This window comes from Neopsephotus bourkii, unplaced genomic scaffold (genome assembly GCF_033783945.1).
Source record: "Neopsephotus bourkii isolate Nb327-2 ecotype Australia unplaced genomic scaffold, CSIRO-AGI_Nbou_v1 NB_1638, whole genome shotgun sequence".
Classification (NCBI taxonomy): Eukaryota; Metazoa; Chordata; class Aves; order Psittaciformes; family Psittacidae; genus Neopsephotus; species Neopsephotus bourkii.
The window spans coordinates 3316716-3334997 of record NW_026902113.1 but is presented as its reverse complement, the minus strand read 5'-3'; the positions used below and the strand labels follow the sequence as shown (position 1 = coordinate 3334997).

The 18282-nt window shown below is 37.0% G+C and overlaps 1 protein-coding gene across 2 annotated transcripts in view; it reads right to left on the bottom strand.

Moving 5' to 3' along the window:
* DYNC2H1 (dynein cytoplasmic 2 heavy chain 1) overlaps window positions 1-18282 on the bottom strand; it is a 158430-nt gene that overhangs the window by 105678 nt on the left and 34470 nt on the right. Inside the window, exons 38-53 of one of the 2 annotated variants that reach the window (XM_061374480.1) lie at window positions 17926-18190; window positions 17387-17594; window positions 16763-16892; window positions 15774-15929; window positions 14492-14751; window positions 13598-13844; window positions 12670-12821; window positions 11999-12143; window positions 10483-10585; window positions 7758-7925; window positions 7482-7606; window positions 6142-6390; window positions 5288-5396; window positions 4214-4327; window positions 3243-3385; window positions 355-436 (exon numbers count right to left, since the gene is read on the bottom strand). In XM_061374480.1, the coding sequence (XP_061230464.1) occupies window positions 355-436; window positions 3243-3385; window positions 4214-4327; window positions 5288-5396; window positions 6142-6390; window positions 7482-7606; window positions 7758-7925; window positions 10483-10585; window positions 11999-12143; window positions 12670-12821; window positions 13598-13844; window positions 14492-14751; window positions 15774-15929; window positions 16763-16892; window positions 17387-17594; window positions 17926-18190 (2656 nt within the window). The remainder of the gene's footprint in view (window positions 1-354; window positions 437-3242; window positions 3386-4213; window positions 4328-5287; window positions 5397-6141; window positions 6391-7481; window positions 7607-7757; window positions 7926-10482; window positions 10586-11998; window positions 12144-12669; window positions 12822-13597; window positions 13845-14491; window positions 14752-15773; window positions 15930-16762; window positions 16893-17386; window positions 17595-17925; window positions 18191-18282) is intronic. The other variant, XM_061374479.1, reaches the window with a different exon arrangement.

Below are 18282 nucleotides of genomic sequence, written 5' to 3'. Positions count from 1 at the left end.
CTAGTGCAAGAATAATGGGTACATGCAGACTGAATAACTCTCGAATTATCAGATCCTGAGGTTGTAAAATAACATCCACATAGAAAGAAGACACAGAACAAAACAAAAACAAGGTTTAATCAGTTTATAAAAATGAATATACATAGCAATTGCTTGTGACAGAAGAGACTGTTTTAGTCAGCCAGGATGTATGCTCTAGACCAATGTTGCTCAAAATGCCTGCCATTTGAACACTAAAGTCTACAAATATGCTGGCAAAACCAGACTGAAAAGTGTCTATGCTGTTATCTATGTCCAACAGAAAAGTGATTAGTGTTTCAATAATAATAAATAGTGGGTCCACCTAAATAGTACCTGAGAGTTTTTTCTTAAGTTCCTTATGTGCTTTTCCAGTCTTTTCCTGTTCATCTGTATCATTCAGAAGCATTTCAGGTATCTAAAAAAAAATGAGCATGATTTTTTTGTATGAAAATTATGAACAATGAAAATATGAGTTAAAATTGTAAAACCCAAACCTTTAATCTAGTTTCTTATTTGAAAAGACTGAATATGATAACTTTATTCAGAATAAGGTATTTACTGAATACATATAGCATTAAAAAGATCAGTTCTGTCTTTCCCTATCACTAAATTCCTGTTGTCTCCAGCAAAAGGAGCTTTTGCTGGTTGCAAGAAAACGAAACGAATCCTCAGAGGACTCTTACAGTAACCCAAATGTTAGACATGTAAAAAGATATGCAACTCAAAAGGAAATCAGCCGGTCTGAACTAAAACTGTTGCAGATACAACACTGGAATTAAACAATGCCTAAGTCTAAGTCTTCGAAGTCTTTTTCATGTTCTACAATGGGCTTACCTTGATTTGTTATCTACTATACAACATACAGTAGTAAAAATAAAGTATTTCCAAAGGTTCTGGCATATGATTAAATGATGACTCAAAAAAAAAAAAGCAAAAAAAAAAAAATCCCTACTGAAGTGGAAGCAAATATACACTGAAAAATATTTTTTTTAGCTGTGGACAGAGCTGGTCCAAATATTTTTGCCAAACAAACTTTTAGTACAACCTGCTGTACTGAGGCACAATGGCAAGTGAAGGAGCCCCAGCAACCCTGGCAGAAATGGACACTGTGTCACCAACTCCCATAGCTCTCCCAGGAGGGTGACCAACACCATGGTTCAGGTGTGAAACCCATCCCAGATGTGAACGGGAGAGGCCAGATCACCTTACATAGCCTGAAGGGATTACTGCATAGGAATCTTAGGACACATTATGGAATACAATGGAAGACCATTTCGTATCAACACAAGACTTACTATGGGCTGGTGAAGCACCCACAGGAGTTGGCTTGCCAGAGGTACTAGAAGGTCCAGGCCAGCTACCTGAAAGACTGTGGAGCCTTGCAGTCAAATGAGACCCAACTGCACGTGTCTCTGTGTGTGTCCATGCCTGTGCAGGATGCAATCAGGAGATCCTAGATCCAAGGTCAGATACCAGAGGGACTGGGTATCTAAGCCCAGTTACTGGATCCTACTGTGTGTGTGTGCACACAGTGTAAGTGTGTGTGCACACAGTGAGGCAGCACGTGTTACAGCTAGAGTAGGTTTGCGGCCTCAGGAGCTTATACATCCAGATGCCAGCAAGTGGGGAGACCAGGGCATCCAGAGGCAGTTACTGGAGGATCTGTGTGTCTGAGCCCAGCTAGTAGTGAAATCCACATTCTGCACATGTACATGTTTCCCACTAATGGGCCTTCACTGTGATCACTCATAGAAGGGAACAGGATAATGACAACAGTGCCATTTGTGTTTGTGCTTAAAATTTGTTTGTGCTGTTTTGTGTTGCCAATTAAATGTATACAGGTACTCTATATGTGCGTCTATGTCTGTGCCTACTGGGAATACATGTTCAGCTTCACCACTGGTTCAGGTTGGGGCTGTGAAGCTTCACAGAAGCCTTGCCTCTATCAGGATATTGAATCTGGCAACCTCAAACATATATAAGTAATGTATATCTCACACACTGTGACCATCCTGAAACAAACAGATTTTGATTCTAAAAAGAATATGCAGACTCTATTCCACCAAAAAGACTGAAGAATAACTTGAGGTTTACAGTGTGATCTTAGACCTAGAGAAGCTCATATACACGTTAAAACCCTATTTTTTAACTAAGTGTCAGGCACACTAGTAACACCAGATATCCTCAACATAGCTTGTCTGGTGGGTTGACCTAGCCAGATGCCAAGTACCCCCCAAAGCTGCTCCGTCACTGTCCTCCTTAGCTGGACAGGGGAGAGAAAATATAGCTGAGTACTTGTGGGTTGAGATGATGACAGGGAGAGATCACTCACCAAATACCATCATGGGCCAAACAAACTCAACTTGGGAAAATTAGTTTAATTTATTACCAATCAAATCAGAATAGGTTAATGGGAAATAAAAACTAAATCTTAAAACATCTTTCCCTCACCTCTCTCTTCTTCCTAAGCTCAAGTTTATTCCCAAATTCTCTACCTTCTCCCCTTTCAGAGGCATAGGGAATGGCGAACGGAGGTTGGGGCTGGTTTCTGCTGCTCCTTCTTCCTTGGGGGAGGACTCCTCACTCTCCTCCCCTGCTCCAGTGAGGGGACCCTCCGACAGGCTGCAGTATTTTACGAATTGCACCAGCATGGGTCCTTTCCACTGGATGCAATCCTTCAGGAACTGCTGTCCAGCTGCAGTTGCCAATTTAAAACTTTTTTCCCCCCTTCTTACCTATGTTATCCCAGAGGTGCTACCACCATCACTGATGGGCTTAGCCTTGGCGAGCAGTGGGTCCATCCTGGAACAGTCTCAATTTGGTGCTACCAGACATGGGGGAAAATTCTGGCAGCTTCTCACGGAAGTCACCCCAACTACCAAACCCTTGCCATGCAAACCCAATACAGTTGGTTTTAACATTCTGCTTGCAGTCTATTTTTATTTTGTTCTTAAATGCTGTGTTTGATCAGTCATAGTTAGCATTTTAAGTCAGCCCACAGAGAGAACACAAATTGATGTAACTGGTAAAATAACAATGCCAGTAGTTCTTAACTGTTCTGCAGAATTTTCTCGTTTTGTAGTACTGCACGAATGGATTAAATGAGCACAGTGACAATTATGCCTTCACAACATCAAATCTTTTGATCTTATTCACCGAAGTTCAGTTATTTTCAGAGCTACTAATTTAAACAAGTCACAGGTTTTCACTAATCAATTTACCTTTTTCATACTGTTTTCTGACCAGGTTTCCATCCACAAAACTTGACATTTCTTGTACAGTGCTGGATTACTTTCACAGTTTATTGTGAAATTTATATTGGTAGGATCCATGATCAAGACAACATGCAGGTTTTGTTGGATCCCTAGGAAAATACAACATGTTAAGTATTTAGTAGGTAATCTAACTACATGATGGTAGACTTATTGCAAATACAACATAAATCACCATCTTCCAAATACTTTTAAGAAGGTAATTTCAGAAAAAAAAAAAAAAAAAAGTTATTACATCACACTAAGTCAGGAGTGTTTATAAACAGAACTTAATTTACTATCATGGATTCTCATTACATATGTTACAGTGTATTCTATTTTTTAATTTAGAAGAGCTGGTACTATTTAAATAGATACCATTAGTATAGACCAATAGAACCAATTAGAAGTAGTTCCAAGGCCTTTGAATATGACTGCCAGCATCTGTATTCTTTCAGTCACATTCTTCTATTTATTTGTAGACTGTTTAATCTATTTGTTGGTCCAAGGAAGAAACACAAATAATTAAGAAACCTAGCTGTAAAATTGCTTATGATTACTCAGACTTCAAAGTATTTGCAGGTATAATTGACAAACAGAAGAAAACTCCGTAACTAGACATATAAGCTAAATAAACCAGAAAACGATAGGGACAAGATCTTCCTTCCTTCTAGTTACTTTCAAGAGATTTCATAGCAGCTTTGTAGAACTTTTATGGATACAAAATCCAAAAGACACAAAGTCCAAAGAATGAATTTTAAGCTGAGAGTTCTGTGCCCCCAAACATCACACTGTAATCATTATTCCTGCCTGGTTTTTAACAACAAACTGAAAGGTAAAAATGCACATAAAACAAGGTCTGTGTTAGAAATTATTTGTCCATTATTATACCACTTTTGTAAGTTTGCAATAAATTACAACTTATAATTCTCTTCACATACGGTATGCGAAATAGTTGAAAATAGGTCCTGTAAATCCATCTTGTGAAGCTTGATCCTTCAGAGGAGATAGCAACGGTTCCAATTCTTCTATTTTATATAGACCAGGAACTTCTCCTATTTCAAGAATGAATTTAAAATGGCAGATCAAATACACTATAATTCTTCAAACTCCGTTGAAGGATTCCCTTCTGTACAGAGTCTGAATATGGCATTATCCGCCTCCATACTTTTCATAAGTGTCATCCCAAGTACTCCATCATTCTTGTCATGATATCATGAAAACAACAAACCAAATTAGAGTACTTCCATTTAACTTAAACAGCTTTGTTTATATTACCTGGAATATACTTTAAAAACTCACTCCAATCTACCTAAAGACAGCGATCCAATACAATATAAAAAATCAAACAAGACTGTCAGAAAACAGAAACGTGAAGGAAAGTATTTATCCAGGTCCTCAGACAGAGGTTTAACACTGGATCATAAGAATCTGATATTGTAAAGAAATTTGGATTTGCATCTAGAAGAGAGGAAAATCTGCTTTTATCAATGAGCTCTTAAACTCCTTAAGTTCCAAAAACCTTTTGGTAAGAGTGCTTCAGTGAACCACCTGATCAAGGAACAAAGCTAGATAACCAAGTCACATTTGTTATTTGTTACTATTATTTATCATCTCATTACCTTAGAAAACTGTGCTTTGCTGGCATTCATTTAAGTAAAGGACTCAGTCTATACAATCTAGTAAAACATTGGAACACCTCTCAATTTTGAATTTTATTAGAAAATGGAAGCTGTAGAGTAGAATACATTATCATTTTGTGGTTACACTCTTATAAAGAACTCCTTTGAAATAAGTTACTTTATTGCAACTTTGAGGAATTGAAAGCACACCCACTGTAGGGTAGTTTAAAGGATAGCTAAGTGAATTGCAAGTCAGTTTCTCACATACAAGGGTTCCAGCTAAAACAATGTATAAAGCTAAGTAAGTCTTCTGGTATGGACATAAAGTTCTGCCTCACTGACCTAAATCTGTGTGGTAAAAGTAGAACCATGCTCTTTTTGGACTTGTCTCACCTGAAGACAATAAACTGTTGACCATCTCCAGGAACATGGAATGAACAAACTGATAGTCTTCGAGCAGCAATACCACCTGCTTTGCTTCAATGCCTGCAAGCTCCATCGCCTAGAAGCAAGGAAAACATTTAAAGCTCAGTATACTGAGTATATGTATTGTTTGTAACAGAATAAGCCTTTCCTTGATTATATATTACACACATATTTTCTCCACAACAACAACACTAATATGTATTCACAGATTACCAGGTGATTCAGTTGGCAATGAAAAAATAGTTAAACGGACGCTTTCACAGAACATATTTATGTTCCAGATGTGACTCGATTATAGAGTCCTGTCACTTTTTTGTGTGAGCTTAGCTCTATATTTTTCTTTAGCATTGTTGAAGGTACTGGGAAACTCCTGATTGAGGGCTGGCATTTGTTTTTAAATAACATGTTAAATTCCCTCAATCACTAAAATTTTACTTGATTCAGCTACTATCCTGTTAACTGGCAGACCATAGTAGAGACAGAAAATAAAAATATATACAAATATGAAAGTACATATATGAAAAAACATTTCCAATATTCACATAAACTTAGAATTGATGAAGTCCACAACACTCATAAAATCACTTCTGGTATTCAAAAAAAAAGTTGAGTTTCAGGTAATTACTATAAAGAACAGTACAATAATCTAGGCACTAAGAACTTCTAAAAATCTACTTGTTTCATTTAGACTGCAAATATTTTGCTTTTCTTAAAACACCTCTTCACACAACACTTGTGTCCTTTAAAATTCCCATGTTCTTGGTGTTTTTTTTTAATACTTGCCTACAACACTATAAAATGGAAACCACTGAGTGACTTACATATTTAAGATCATTTTTGAACTGCTTCAGTTCATAGCCTCTGGAAATTTTCGGAGAAATCAGAACGGCTCCATGCATATGACTAACTAAAGAGGTAACTGTTCGACGACCTACACCACTCCGTCCTGCCAAAAGAAGGGATCCTCCAGGAAAACTTAGCACTCTGTCCACTTTAGACATATAACTGAGGACTTCATGGAACAGTAAGATCTCAATCTCTTTTTTGTCTCGCCCATAATGAATAATACCCTATTAAAAAAGAGAAAAATAGAAATGCATTCACTAATAATAATTAGAAGTGAAGTATAAAAGCATCCAACATTTAAAAGTTTAGAAAAAAAGGGCTTGAAAACCTAACAGGCCATACTAGTATTCATTACAAATAAATTATTTATGTGACAAAATTTAGATACCCTGCTTACCCTTTACCAGTAATGAGCACATCACATTACCCTCAGCACCAGGATACCCTAGAAGTCTTTGATATATTGAAATAGAAACCTACCATTTAATTAATTAAGATTAAATAATTGACCATAACAAATTCTGAGCTGTGTCTCTGACTACAGATTAATAAATAACTTAGAAGAGTGGTTTAGACACCTATTTGCTGCATAATTGCAGATTATGGAATCTCCTAATGAAACAAGCATTATAACAGATCCCAAAATTAAATTCTGGCCTTGTACTTAATAAAACCTCATCTGTGAAGCTCAATATAATTGTGTAGTCAGAAAAAAAAACAGACTCTTATTACTGAGGCTACTGAACTTCACCATTTCACATGGAGTATATTGGTTACAAGTTGGCAATTAAGGAGAGGGAGCAGTTTCCCATGTACAAAAGCAGTCCATCAAACACTGCTAGTAAGAGGAGATGATATCAGAGCTCTCATCTTGAAAATCAGTCAGCCTAGCACAGTTAAGATATTCACATTTTCTCATTAAGCTCAGTTTTTGTACATTACAAATCTCCAAACTATCTATTTGTATTTTTTCAAATCAAAATTTCTTCAGCAATTACAAATTCAGAAAGCAACATTTCATAAAACCCTAATACATAAACATGTATGCACATCAGTATTGCATATCAAACCACTGCAAATAACCAGCAAATGTGACTGATGCCCTTTCATTAAAATACCCTTGCTACATGATACTTCCTACTGCCTCCATGTAATATCACAAACTTTCCCTCGCTTGATCAAGTGTAAAAGATGATTCCTCAAACAAGCAGCAGACCCCACCCTAAACCTGGCTGTTGCATGCTACATCCTGCAAAAATTATCTAGAATAACTGCTGTGAATCCTTGCTGTGCACATTCTTTAATCTTGTCTCACTTTTTGAATAATATCTTTCAGGTCTGTTGAGTTTAGCTTGCCAAGTGGCCTTCCATGTGGTGGCAGTGCCTGTCCTGGTGTGATGAATGCCTCTTGACAAGCTCCCCAGGTTACATAGAAGGTATCTGTGAAAATCGAATTAAACATTTGAAAGGTTAGGTGCTCAGCTCATATGCTATTTGACTTCACAGTATCACAGACTTGATCAGACCGATTTGACTAAGCAGTTCCTAAACAAATATTTCAAGTGTGTGTAGTATGTCTCAAATGGTTTACCTGCCATATTATCCAGAACATCTGAGCCCAAATCACCTTGAAATACTTTCATCAAAACATTATCAAATATCTGAACTTCTTTCATGTCAACAAGTTTGTCACGGAACAAACGATGTGCTTCATAAGCAACAATTTCCAACACATAGTCTGCAGTTTTTATTGATGATCCTTCAAAATTTAAGGAGAGATTTAAATTTAAATATTTATAATAAATATTACATTTCTCAAATTTTCAATTTTTAAAATATGAGATTGAAAAAGAGAAAGAGGAATTACATACCAGCAGGAGAGCATCCATATCGAAGGAATAAGAGGAAAAGTAAACATTATTAACTGCTTTTTAGTAATATCATTATGGATCAATGCAAAATAAAATGAAATATATTTTATTTTAAAAAGTGCTCCAGTTCAGTGCCAGCATTTTAATGAAAATGAACAAGGTGTTGCATGCAAAGTAAAAACTAAAAGACAAATTCCAGGTAATCAAAACAAGAAAAAACAGAAGACTGTTTTAGAGAACAGAAAGACTGATAACAAACACTAAAATAACAATAAATACCAGTAACAGTCTGTATTACAAAATGCCACTGGAAAATACAAAGCTGCAATATTCTTCAAAAAATTAAGAAGGAAGGTGAGACGAGTAAATGACATCCCATATTGTTCATCACTGAAAAAGCGTGTATGTCACCTTAGGATACACCAATGGAGTCCTTAAATGGGCTGGGATTACCCATGCATTGATTGTCAGTGTAGCTTTTCTGACCTCATTCAAGCTACATTATACCATCCTCTGATGCAAGAATGAGCACAACATTCTTACCACCTTTATACCCTTTAAGCAGCCCTCTGCTTAAATTTAATTAATGTAGAAGCAAAAACACAGTAAGGTGTAATTGCTCATGATCTAATAACAACTTCAAAGACAAAGGTAAGATTAGACAGAAGCCTATGCTGTTATTTGGAAAGGCATACAAAATGAAATATCTTTACAAATTTCATAATTTCCAAAGTTAAGGAAAGAAGAACTTTCACACAAGACTGTAATAATCAAGCATTCCCAAACTGTGAAAATATTTGGGCTCTTCTGTAGACATCTGCAAACTTTTACATCAGTGAGATAGTTTTCTAGATGTTTTCTATATGTTTAAGGGTGGTTATAGTCTTCATTTTTCATTAAGCAGGTCATAAATGATGTGTATTAGTTGTAGTTCTGCAGTTTACCTCACGCAAATGTTTCTACAATAATCTCACCATGTTTATACAGTCAGGTATAAAAAGACAAGCATGAGAGGCAAGTCTCCGGGAATCCAGAAGACAGACATGCTGAAAAAAAAACCCAACACAACACCCCCACCAAAAAACAAAAAAAAATGGTGGGGAGTAGGGGGTACATTTCAAGTTCTCATAATAGAGAATGCAGTCCCAACTTACTAACTTCCCTTAATTTACAGATAGCTTCCACACATATTTGAAAGTACCACTGGAGCTTTTAAACTTGTTTACTACATGTTACGGAATGAACTGCTAGGCATTTTTTCCCTCTACTGACTTACAGATAGTTCACAGTTTAGGAAGAGTTGTAGTCAATGGCTCAATGTCCAACTGGAGACCAGTAACAAGTGGTGTCCCTCAGGAATCGGTATTGGGACCCGCGTTGCTCAACAACTTTGTCGCTGACAGGGACAATGGAGCTGAGTGCACCCTCAGCAAGTTTGCCGATGACACCAAGCTGTGTGGTTTGGTTGATACACTGGAGGGAAGGAATGCCATCCAGAGGGACCTTGACACGCTTGTGAGGTGGGCTGATGCCAACCTTATGAAGTTTAACCATGACAAGTGCAAGGTCCTACACCTGGGTCAGAGTACTCCCAGGCACAGCTACAGGTTGGGCAAAGAAGAGATTCAGAGCAGACCTGCAGAGAAGGACTTGGGGCTGCTGGTTGATGAGAAAATGAAGCTGAGCCGGCAGTGTGCACTCGCAGCCCAGAAAGCCAACCGTATCCTGGGCTGCATCAAAAGGAGTGTGACCAGCAGGTGGAAGGAGGTGATCCTGCCCCTTTATTCTGCTCTCATGAGGCCTCACGTGGAGTATTGTGAGCAGTTCTGGTGTCCTCAACATAAAAAGGACATGGAACTGTTGGAACAAGTCCAGAGGAGGGCCATGAGGATGATAAGGGGACTGGAGCACTACCTGTATGAAGACGGGCTGATAAAGTTGGGGCTGTTCAGCCTGGAGAAGAGAAGGCTGCATGGAGACCTCATAGCAGCCTTCCAGTATCTGAAGTGGGGCTATAGGGATGCTGGGGAGGGACTCTTCATTAGGGACTGTAGTGATAGGGCAAGGGGTAATGGGTTAAAACTTAAACAGGGGAAGTTTAGATTGGATATAAGGAAGAAGTTCTTTACTGTGAGGGTGGTGAGGCACTGGAATAGGTTGCCCAGGGAAGTTGTGAATGCTCCATCCTTGGCAGTGTTCAAGGCCAGGTTGGACAGAGCCATGGGTGGCATGGTTTAGTGTGAGGTGTCCCTGCCCATTGCAGGGGGGGTTGGAACTAGATGATCTTAAGGTCCTTTCCAACCCTAACTATTCTATGATTTCATGATTCTATGCAGAGTGCCATAGGTGAACGAGGTGCATGTGGAGTCAACAGTAAGACTGATATCAATAATAATTTAGGGTATTAGAACTGCTTTACCAATGAAAACCAAATAAGTGACTTACCGCCTGCTAAATCATATCTGAATAAACCAAGAACCCACTGAGTAAGAATACATGGTGTGAAAAGGTAGTGACTGTGATCATCAACTGTGAATTTCGCTCGTACCTAAAAAGAAAAGGGAGGGAAAAAAAATGATGTTTTAAAACATAAAATACTTAGAAATGTAGCTTTATTTTTTTTCTAAAATACTAGGCAAATTAGTTTTCTATTTGGTCTATATGTTTATTTTATTAATGAACTCTTTATTTACTTTTTTTTTAGAAAGTGCAGAGATTAATTAAGTGCTCGGAATCTCTTCTCTGCCCAACCTGTAGCTGTGCCTGGGTTTGCTCAGACCCAGGTGTAGGACCTTGCACTTGTCATGGTTAAACTTCGTGAAGATGGCATCAGCCCACCCACAAGCGTGTCAAGGTCCCTCTGGATGGCATTCCTTCCCTCCAGTGTATCAACTGAACCACACAGCTTGGTGTCATCAGCAAACTTGCTGAGGGCGCATTCAATCCCACTGTCCCAACACCAATCCCCGAGGGACACCACTCGTTACTGGTCTCCAGCTGGACATTGAGCCATTGACCACAACTCTGCACGCAGCCATACAGCCAGTTCCTTATCCTCTGAGTCGTCCACCTACCAAATTCATGTCTCTTCAATTTAGAGACAAAATTAATAACAATTAGAACATTTCTTCTGTACTCTTTTTGATGCTAACAACTGAACCTAGGACTTTTAGTGCAGTAACAGACAAAACACACCTTTTTCTTTTTTTTTTTTGAGAAATACCATATGTAAAATGGAAAGGAAATATAAGAGTGTAATAAAAGAATATCTAAAACAGTAACAGTCACTACAAAAGATTTTATAGTAGTACTAACTTTTACCCCAGAGAGAATATTTGTATTTACAACTATATCTTTAATTCAGAGAATAACTGAATCGGTTATTTGGTTCTAGTTTGGTTAGATTTAAACTTATATTTCTTAGAATACATTGATGGTATTGCATGAAACTCCTGGTAACTAGTGCATGCTAGCCAGTGACTATACCCACATTCCAGAAGAAGAAAATAAACCTGTGTGTCTAAACACCTAACAGTGTAAAATTTTGATAGGTAGTCCCTGATGTGTATAAAGCACTGCACCCTCGTATCTCTCTTCTCTATTCATAACAACAAACATCTGAACATTTAACAATCTTTGAAGTACACCGTCTCCCCTTCCACTAAGTAGTTAAACACTATAATCCACATTTTACAAATCAAGAACTGAAAGTACAGAAGTGTGAAGATGCTTGCCAAAATCATACAATAAATCTGTTAGCAGGAGCACTTTGTTTGACTCTAATACCTAAGATTCTCTGCAAATAAGTAGCTTTAAAATTGATATGAACATATGAAAAAGATACAAACTTGGAGTTTAATACTGACAAACCTTTTTATTTTCTTGTTAACATCAAAAGGTGATTTTTTTTATTCTGAATTCTCCATTTCCTTGAAAAAAAAAAGAAATCAAATTTACATACCTGTTCATATACTTGAACCATAAATCCTGCTAGCTGATGTATTTTTGGCAAAGAACCCCAAACAGGGTGATTCTTCAGGTTTTTCTGTAGTACAGGTTCCAAATAGGCACTATAAATAGCTTGCAGTTGATCTCTTTCTGGATAGCTGCAAACAAAAAAACAAAAAGGATTCATTATGGACTATCATTGTTAATTTTTTAATATAAAGAATCAAGTTATACACAATTGCTGAGAAATTTTCATGAATAGTATTTCCATCTAGCAGCTAAGTAAAATAATGGTTTTATTGCAATGGGCCACCCTCAGAAATCTTCTAAATACATCTGTAAATGCATTCAAAGTTTAAAAAAAACAGACTAACTTCTCAATTTGTCTAATTTTGTAAGTAAATACCACCTTAATCTAAGGTTGCTTAAAGCAGTTTACTGAAAGCAAAAACATTCAACAGGAAACATATTTCAAACACTTCACTATCAGCAGGTAGCTATAGATTGCTCCATAGCTGGTTCCTAGTTCCAAGAGGCACCAAACAGCACTAAATCTTAATAACCCAAACTGTTAGAAAAAATGAAAAACAGCCACATCTTCATAAAAGACTAAATTGAGCAGGGGCTGTACAGACAGAAGCTGAATCTGAGTTCTCAGAGTCAAAGTAATTTCCACATACTTACTCAATTGCACAGAGACGAACAATAGAAGTAAACCTGGAGGTAAGTTTATGTCTTCCTAATGTTCCTCCAGAACACATGGAAGCCACAATTTGTATGTTTTCTAAACCAACCCATTCCAGATTTTCATCATAAAATCCTTCATATGTAAGAACCTTTAATAATTAAATAAATATTTCATTAAAAAAGAAAGCCAACAGAGTATTGTACAAAACCAAAAAAAAACCAAAAAGAAATCATGAGCAGCATATCATTACTACTGTTTTCTTAATTGCCAGAAGTATACTGTTCCCCCCAGTTCACTATCAGCTGCAAACCTGCTAAGGGTACACTCTGCCCTATTGTCCCAATCATTAACGAAGCTGTTAAACAGGTACAGGCTTCCAACTAATCTTTGTACTAATGATCACCACCCTCTAGGCCTGGCTGTGCAGCCAGTTTTCAACCCATCTCACTATCTGCTTACCCAGCCTGTACATCGACAGCTTTTCTGTGAAGACCTTTTTGAGGACATTTTGGGAGACAGCATCAGAGGCCTAAAGTAAAGTCTAGGTAGGCTATATCCACTGTTCTCCCCTTGACTACCAGGTTTGTCATTTCATTATAGTTTATCAAGCTGGTCAAGGGTGACTTGCCCTTGGTGAATCTATGCTGATCACTCCTGATGAGTTCCTTGTCATTCATATGCCTACTGCATTATAACCTATTGAGGCAAGCACTGTGTTATTTACTCATGTATGTAAGCCAGATAAAAATGGTATCTTATTTCTTGCTGACACCTACACATTCTATCAAAGCACAAACACAATGAATGTCAATACAGATGCAGACTGTTAACTCTGAAAATAATCAATGTAGGTATTTACTACATATACTAAACTATTTACAGTATACTTAAGTCTCCTTGAAAATAACAGACACAAGTGTTCACCTGCTGTAGAAAAGCCACAAGAGTGCTTGTTCCCCATTTATCAGGTTTGGGTAGATTGATATCTTTTAAGTACAAAACAAGCCTTTCACAGTCCTTTGGTCTGTATACTCTCCCAGTGTTTGTACTGATTACAATGCAAGTTTGACATAATTTCTGTAGAAGATGTTGAGAAGTAGTTTGTGCACTGCAGTGAATGGTAGCAACCTGAGTGGATCGGAGTTGAGAAAATGCATAATGAAGCAGCATCCTAAAAAAACAAATGTGTACATACATATAAGCATAAGTAATACACAAATGCATTAAAATACTGTGTATCCAAAGATACTGTATAGTTTTTATAATTAAAATGCATATAATACATACTACATTAATGTAAAAGGTGATTCATGAGGTTTGCTGAATTAATCATTCTTGCCTTAGTATTTTCCATTTAAGAAATTCAATTAAAGTGTAGCATACAGCTTTACAAAACAAATACCCAGCGTAAATATATCGTATATAGTGATCCAACCCATCTAAATAGGGAACCTAAGACAAGCAAATGGATGAGCTAAATTCAGTTGCCCACGCACAGGTATCTAGTGCCTCTTGAGATGAGACTGGATACCTCATGTGCCTTTCAGCTGTTGCTTCAGGATAGCAGAGGTTTCCCAAAGGTCCTGTTTCATACGTAAAAAACACATTCAGCGTTAGATGCACAGAGGCAGCCTGAGCTTTCCCTATAAATCTGCAGATGAAATTACCTACTTGCCCCTAAAGAAGGCTGTTTCATTTGTAGCCTAAACAAGTAATATTCTAGCAGAAAATTGTATGATAAAACCATTATAACAGAATATTACAGACTTTGTCAAATAGCTATAAGTGTATTTTGCTTAAAAACGAAATACTTTTTACCCCTTTCCACATCCTTCAGGACCCACAAGAAGAAATGGCTGCTTATTATTAAAGTCTAGCCAGGGTCTAAAGTAATCTAAACTTCTCTGCATGTCAGGGGTTTGGATGATAGGAAGCATCTGGAGATTACTGAAGTCATCAGCTGTTAGATTTTCAGGTTTCTTCAGCTGATACTGCATTAGCTGTCCAGTGTCAGCATCGTAGTATGTGTCCAGAGGCTTCCTTGGATCTGGTGGACATTCTTGTGCCCAGCTGAAGATCTTTAAAGAAAATAAAGCTTCCATTAAAACCATAGTCTAATGACAAGATCTACAATTTCAAGCTAATAAATAAATGTACAAAGAATACTGCAAAATCAAACATTTAATCCTTCAATTTGATAGTTTTAAGGCTGCCTTTGAAAATTCAATAATGTTATGCAAATGCCTTATGATTAAGCCCTTAACTAAACAGTAATATATTACTCTGCCAGATACTTTTTCATAATACGAAGAACATCAAATAAACTATATTTAGCAAAGCTTTATATAACCTTTTTTCATATTAGGCAGCATACTAATAATCGTAAGAATGAGGTAACTCCTTCACAGGATGCATCAATAGCTAATTCCAGAAGCTGAGTCTAAAATTTACCACCTGCCCTGTATATATGTTGTAGCTCCAGGCTGTCTTCTGGAAGGAGCTATTTCCTTCTCTCAACACAAAACACAAGTGTGATCGTGGAAATAGCTATCTCCAGGGACAGGCTTCTGTGGATATTATGGACCAGTATACCCACATAGTTTTCCAACTCTGTGCTCTACTCCTTGTGGCTCCAAGTACCTACACACACAAAGAACCATATCCCAGTGCATACAATACATAATGTGTAAATAATGCTGTGAGAACACCTCCCTAGTGAGGAGCAACAAAGCCCTCACACTCTGAACAAAAAAAAGCCCTCACAAAATAAAATCTGTATTAACATACACAATAACATATACAGCCACAGTCTGCTATATGGGGTCCTTGCATAAAACAGCATGGATAGAGGCCATTCTGCATCTCTTGAAGCAGCACCACAGGACTGCTACCTGGGCTGGATGCACTTAGCAGCATATCAGGGACATCTGAAACATTCTTTTACTTCTCAGCTATTTTTCTATAGGCAACACAGATTGCAAACAAGTTAGAGCACACGTAGCCTACTATTGTAAATTTGCATTGTTATAAGACAGAAAATCACTATTCCTACTACATATACTAAGACATTTTTAATAAACTGTCTGAAAAAGACTGTTACCTCTTTTGCAAATTCTTGTCGTGATTTTGTGTTGAGATTGCCACCAAGACCACGTAACAAGCTAATAATAAACTGTCCACGATTGGTACACCCATGAAGATGAGACAGTCCATTCATCACAGTTCCAACTAAACTTGTTTCTACCACAGAGTCATTCTGCAAATTGCAAGACGTAGTAGATTTGAATACATTCCAAAAACAAATGTTATGTATAGCTAGCAATCACTGTTCATTGACACTGCCACAAATGATGAAAATCTCAACACTGCTGTTCTAGAAAATTCACTTGAAATTAAACTATTTATAAGCATTGACTTGGAAGTTTTAATATTAGACTAAATATTGATGTAATCTAGGATAAGCAATTAGAACTTTCCTTGAAGATTTTGAGAACCTATAAGAAATAAACATAACTGTATACTGGAAAACTCTCTCTTGAATGGATCCTTTATGGATTTTGCTGTATAACAGCAAAGGGGATTTGCAGGCTCGGGATCAATGTTATGTTTTTTCCTGTGTATACACATGAAGACACTTTAAAAGTCTAAAAATCTTCATGGGTGAAAAACCAAGAGGGGAAATAAATCTAAAACCATAATAGGAACATATATGTTGCACAAGGGGAGGTAATGCAGGTCTCACAAACACTAGCTTACTGGTCACAGTGGTGGGGATGTCTCCTAAATAATGTCTTTGTGCAACATAAACGACTTGTTCTATGCATATGTAACTCCTTGAGGAAAACAGGAAGCAGAGAAGCATCTAGAATCCTTAAGAAAATCTAGCATATGTAGAAAAATTATCTTGACATACATTCCAGAATCAGAGTCCCGATAATATATTAAACTTATTAAGAAAACAGTCACCAAAAAAGAGGGTTTTTTAACTTAAAATTTAAAAATTAACATGAATGATCTCTTCAGTGTCAAACTACAAAAACGAATCAATCTTAACAGAAGCTGAAATTTGATTAAGTATTCAGTACTAACCTTTTTCACAACCCAGTTTAAAGCCTTTTCAAAATAGTCCCCAATCCAATTTTCAAGGTTGTATCTATATTCTTCAGGCTGACTTCTTAGCCAAGACTTTATCAAAGAATTAAGATCTGTATCTTCATCACTAAGTGCAAACAAAACAAAATGAAATTCAGTTAAATACAAGGCATCCACATCTCCACGTAAACAGGTTCAAATTAACAAGAAAATTCCAGGAAAAAAATCAGGGAAACACTTTAACGAGAATTTCTATACAATATTCAAGCTCTCTAAGGGTCACACACAAAGAACCCACCATATCCCTCTCAAAAAATATGAGATATATTAGTCAAAAGTTTATAACATGACAGCACACCTAAAAGCAAAACCTAAAGTAAACTTCCCCAGTGATTTGGTTCATAAATGTAAGCAAGGAATTACATTGTTCCATCCACTTTAGGCTATCTTTCAAGAAAAGTGTGAGGTTAAAAGTTTCTTTTAGTGGGAAGTGTCCCTGCCCATGGCAAGGGGGGTTGGAACTAAGTGACCTTATGGTCCTTTCCAACCGTAATTATTCTATGATTCTAAAAGCAAGTGTATTTGCTTACTTTAAAAGTATGTAATACTTCTGTGACTTACCTCAGAAAGATCATTCCCATTCGAGATATTGTAGCAGGAGAGGCACAGCTAAGATCATGAGTTTCAAATATAAAGTTGACATTTAAGCCAAACTGAATTCTTTCTCCACTGGGCATAGTCAACAACCTGTTGTCATCCAAAACGGAATTCAAAGATTCAATCCATTCAGGATCAATATCACCATCACATATTATCCATGAAGTAATATCTATTAACAGCACAAAAATAAAATATCAAACCCAAGAAAAACACTTAAAGAATCATGCCTTTTGCTATTTTAACACTAGTTAAAATACTAGTGTTAAAAGCTTTGTAACATAAGCTCTATGAAGAGATTCCTTACATGTTTTACCATTTTCTTTCTATTTTTGCTTCCTTACTACAAAATTTGCAATAGTCAGCATTCTAATATTGTCACCAAAAGTTTTCCTTACCTTATGGTATCCACATATAATAACACATACAAAAATGTATTTGAAAAAAAACCCACGATTTCAGCAATTTAGGCATAAGGATGTGTAACTCCCTCACAAACATACCTCGGGGTTCTCGTACGACTTGTCGAGCACTATTTGTAAGTATGCCATCAGACCATTCTCTGGTATCCATGTCAATATGGCCTAGCAACTGATGTCGAGGCATAGCTTTGGGATTCATAGTGTACTGTTTCACTACTTTGCCAGTTTTACCAAGGGCTGCCTTTAACATCCGCCAAAGTGTTGATTTTCCTCCTCCACTTGGGCCTACAATAACTACACCCATCCTTTGATGTAGCTGCTCATATAATTCCACAGCCTTCTTGATCTAGATAATAAAAGAGATAATGGCTATTTTTTAGCTTTACAATTTCACAAACATTCTTTTTAATGTTTTCCAATTAACCTTGCATGCAGTCA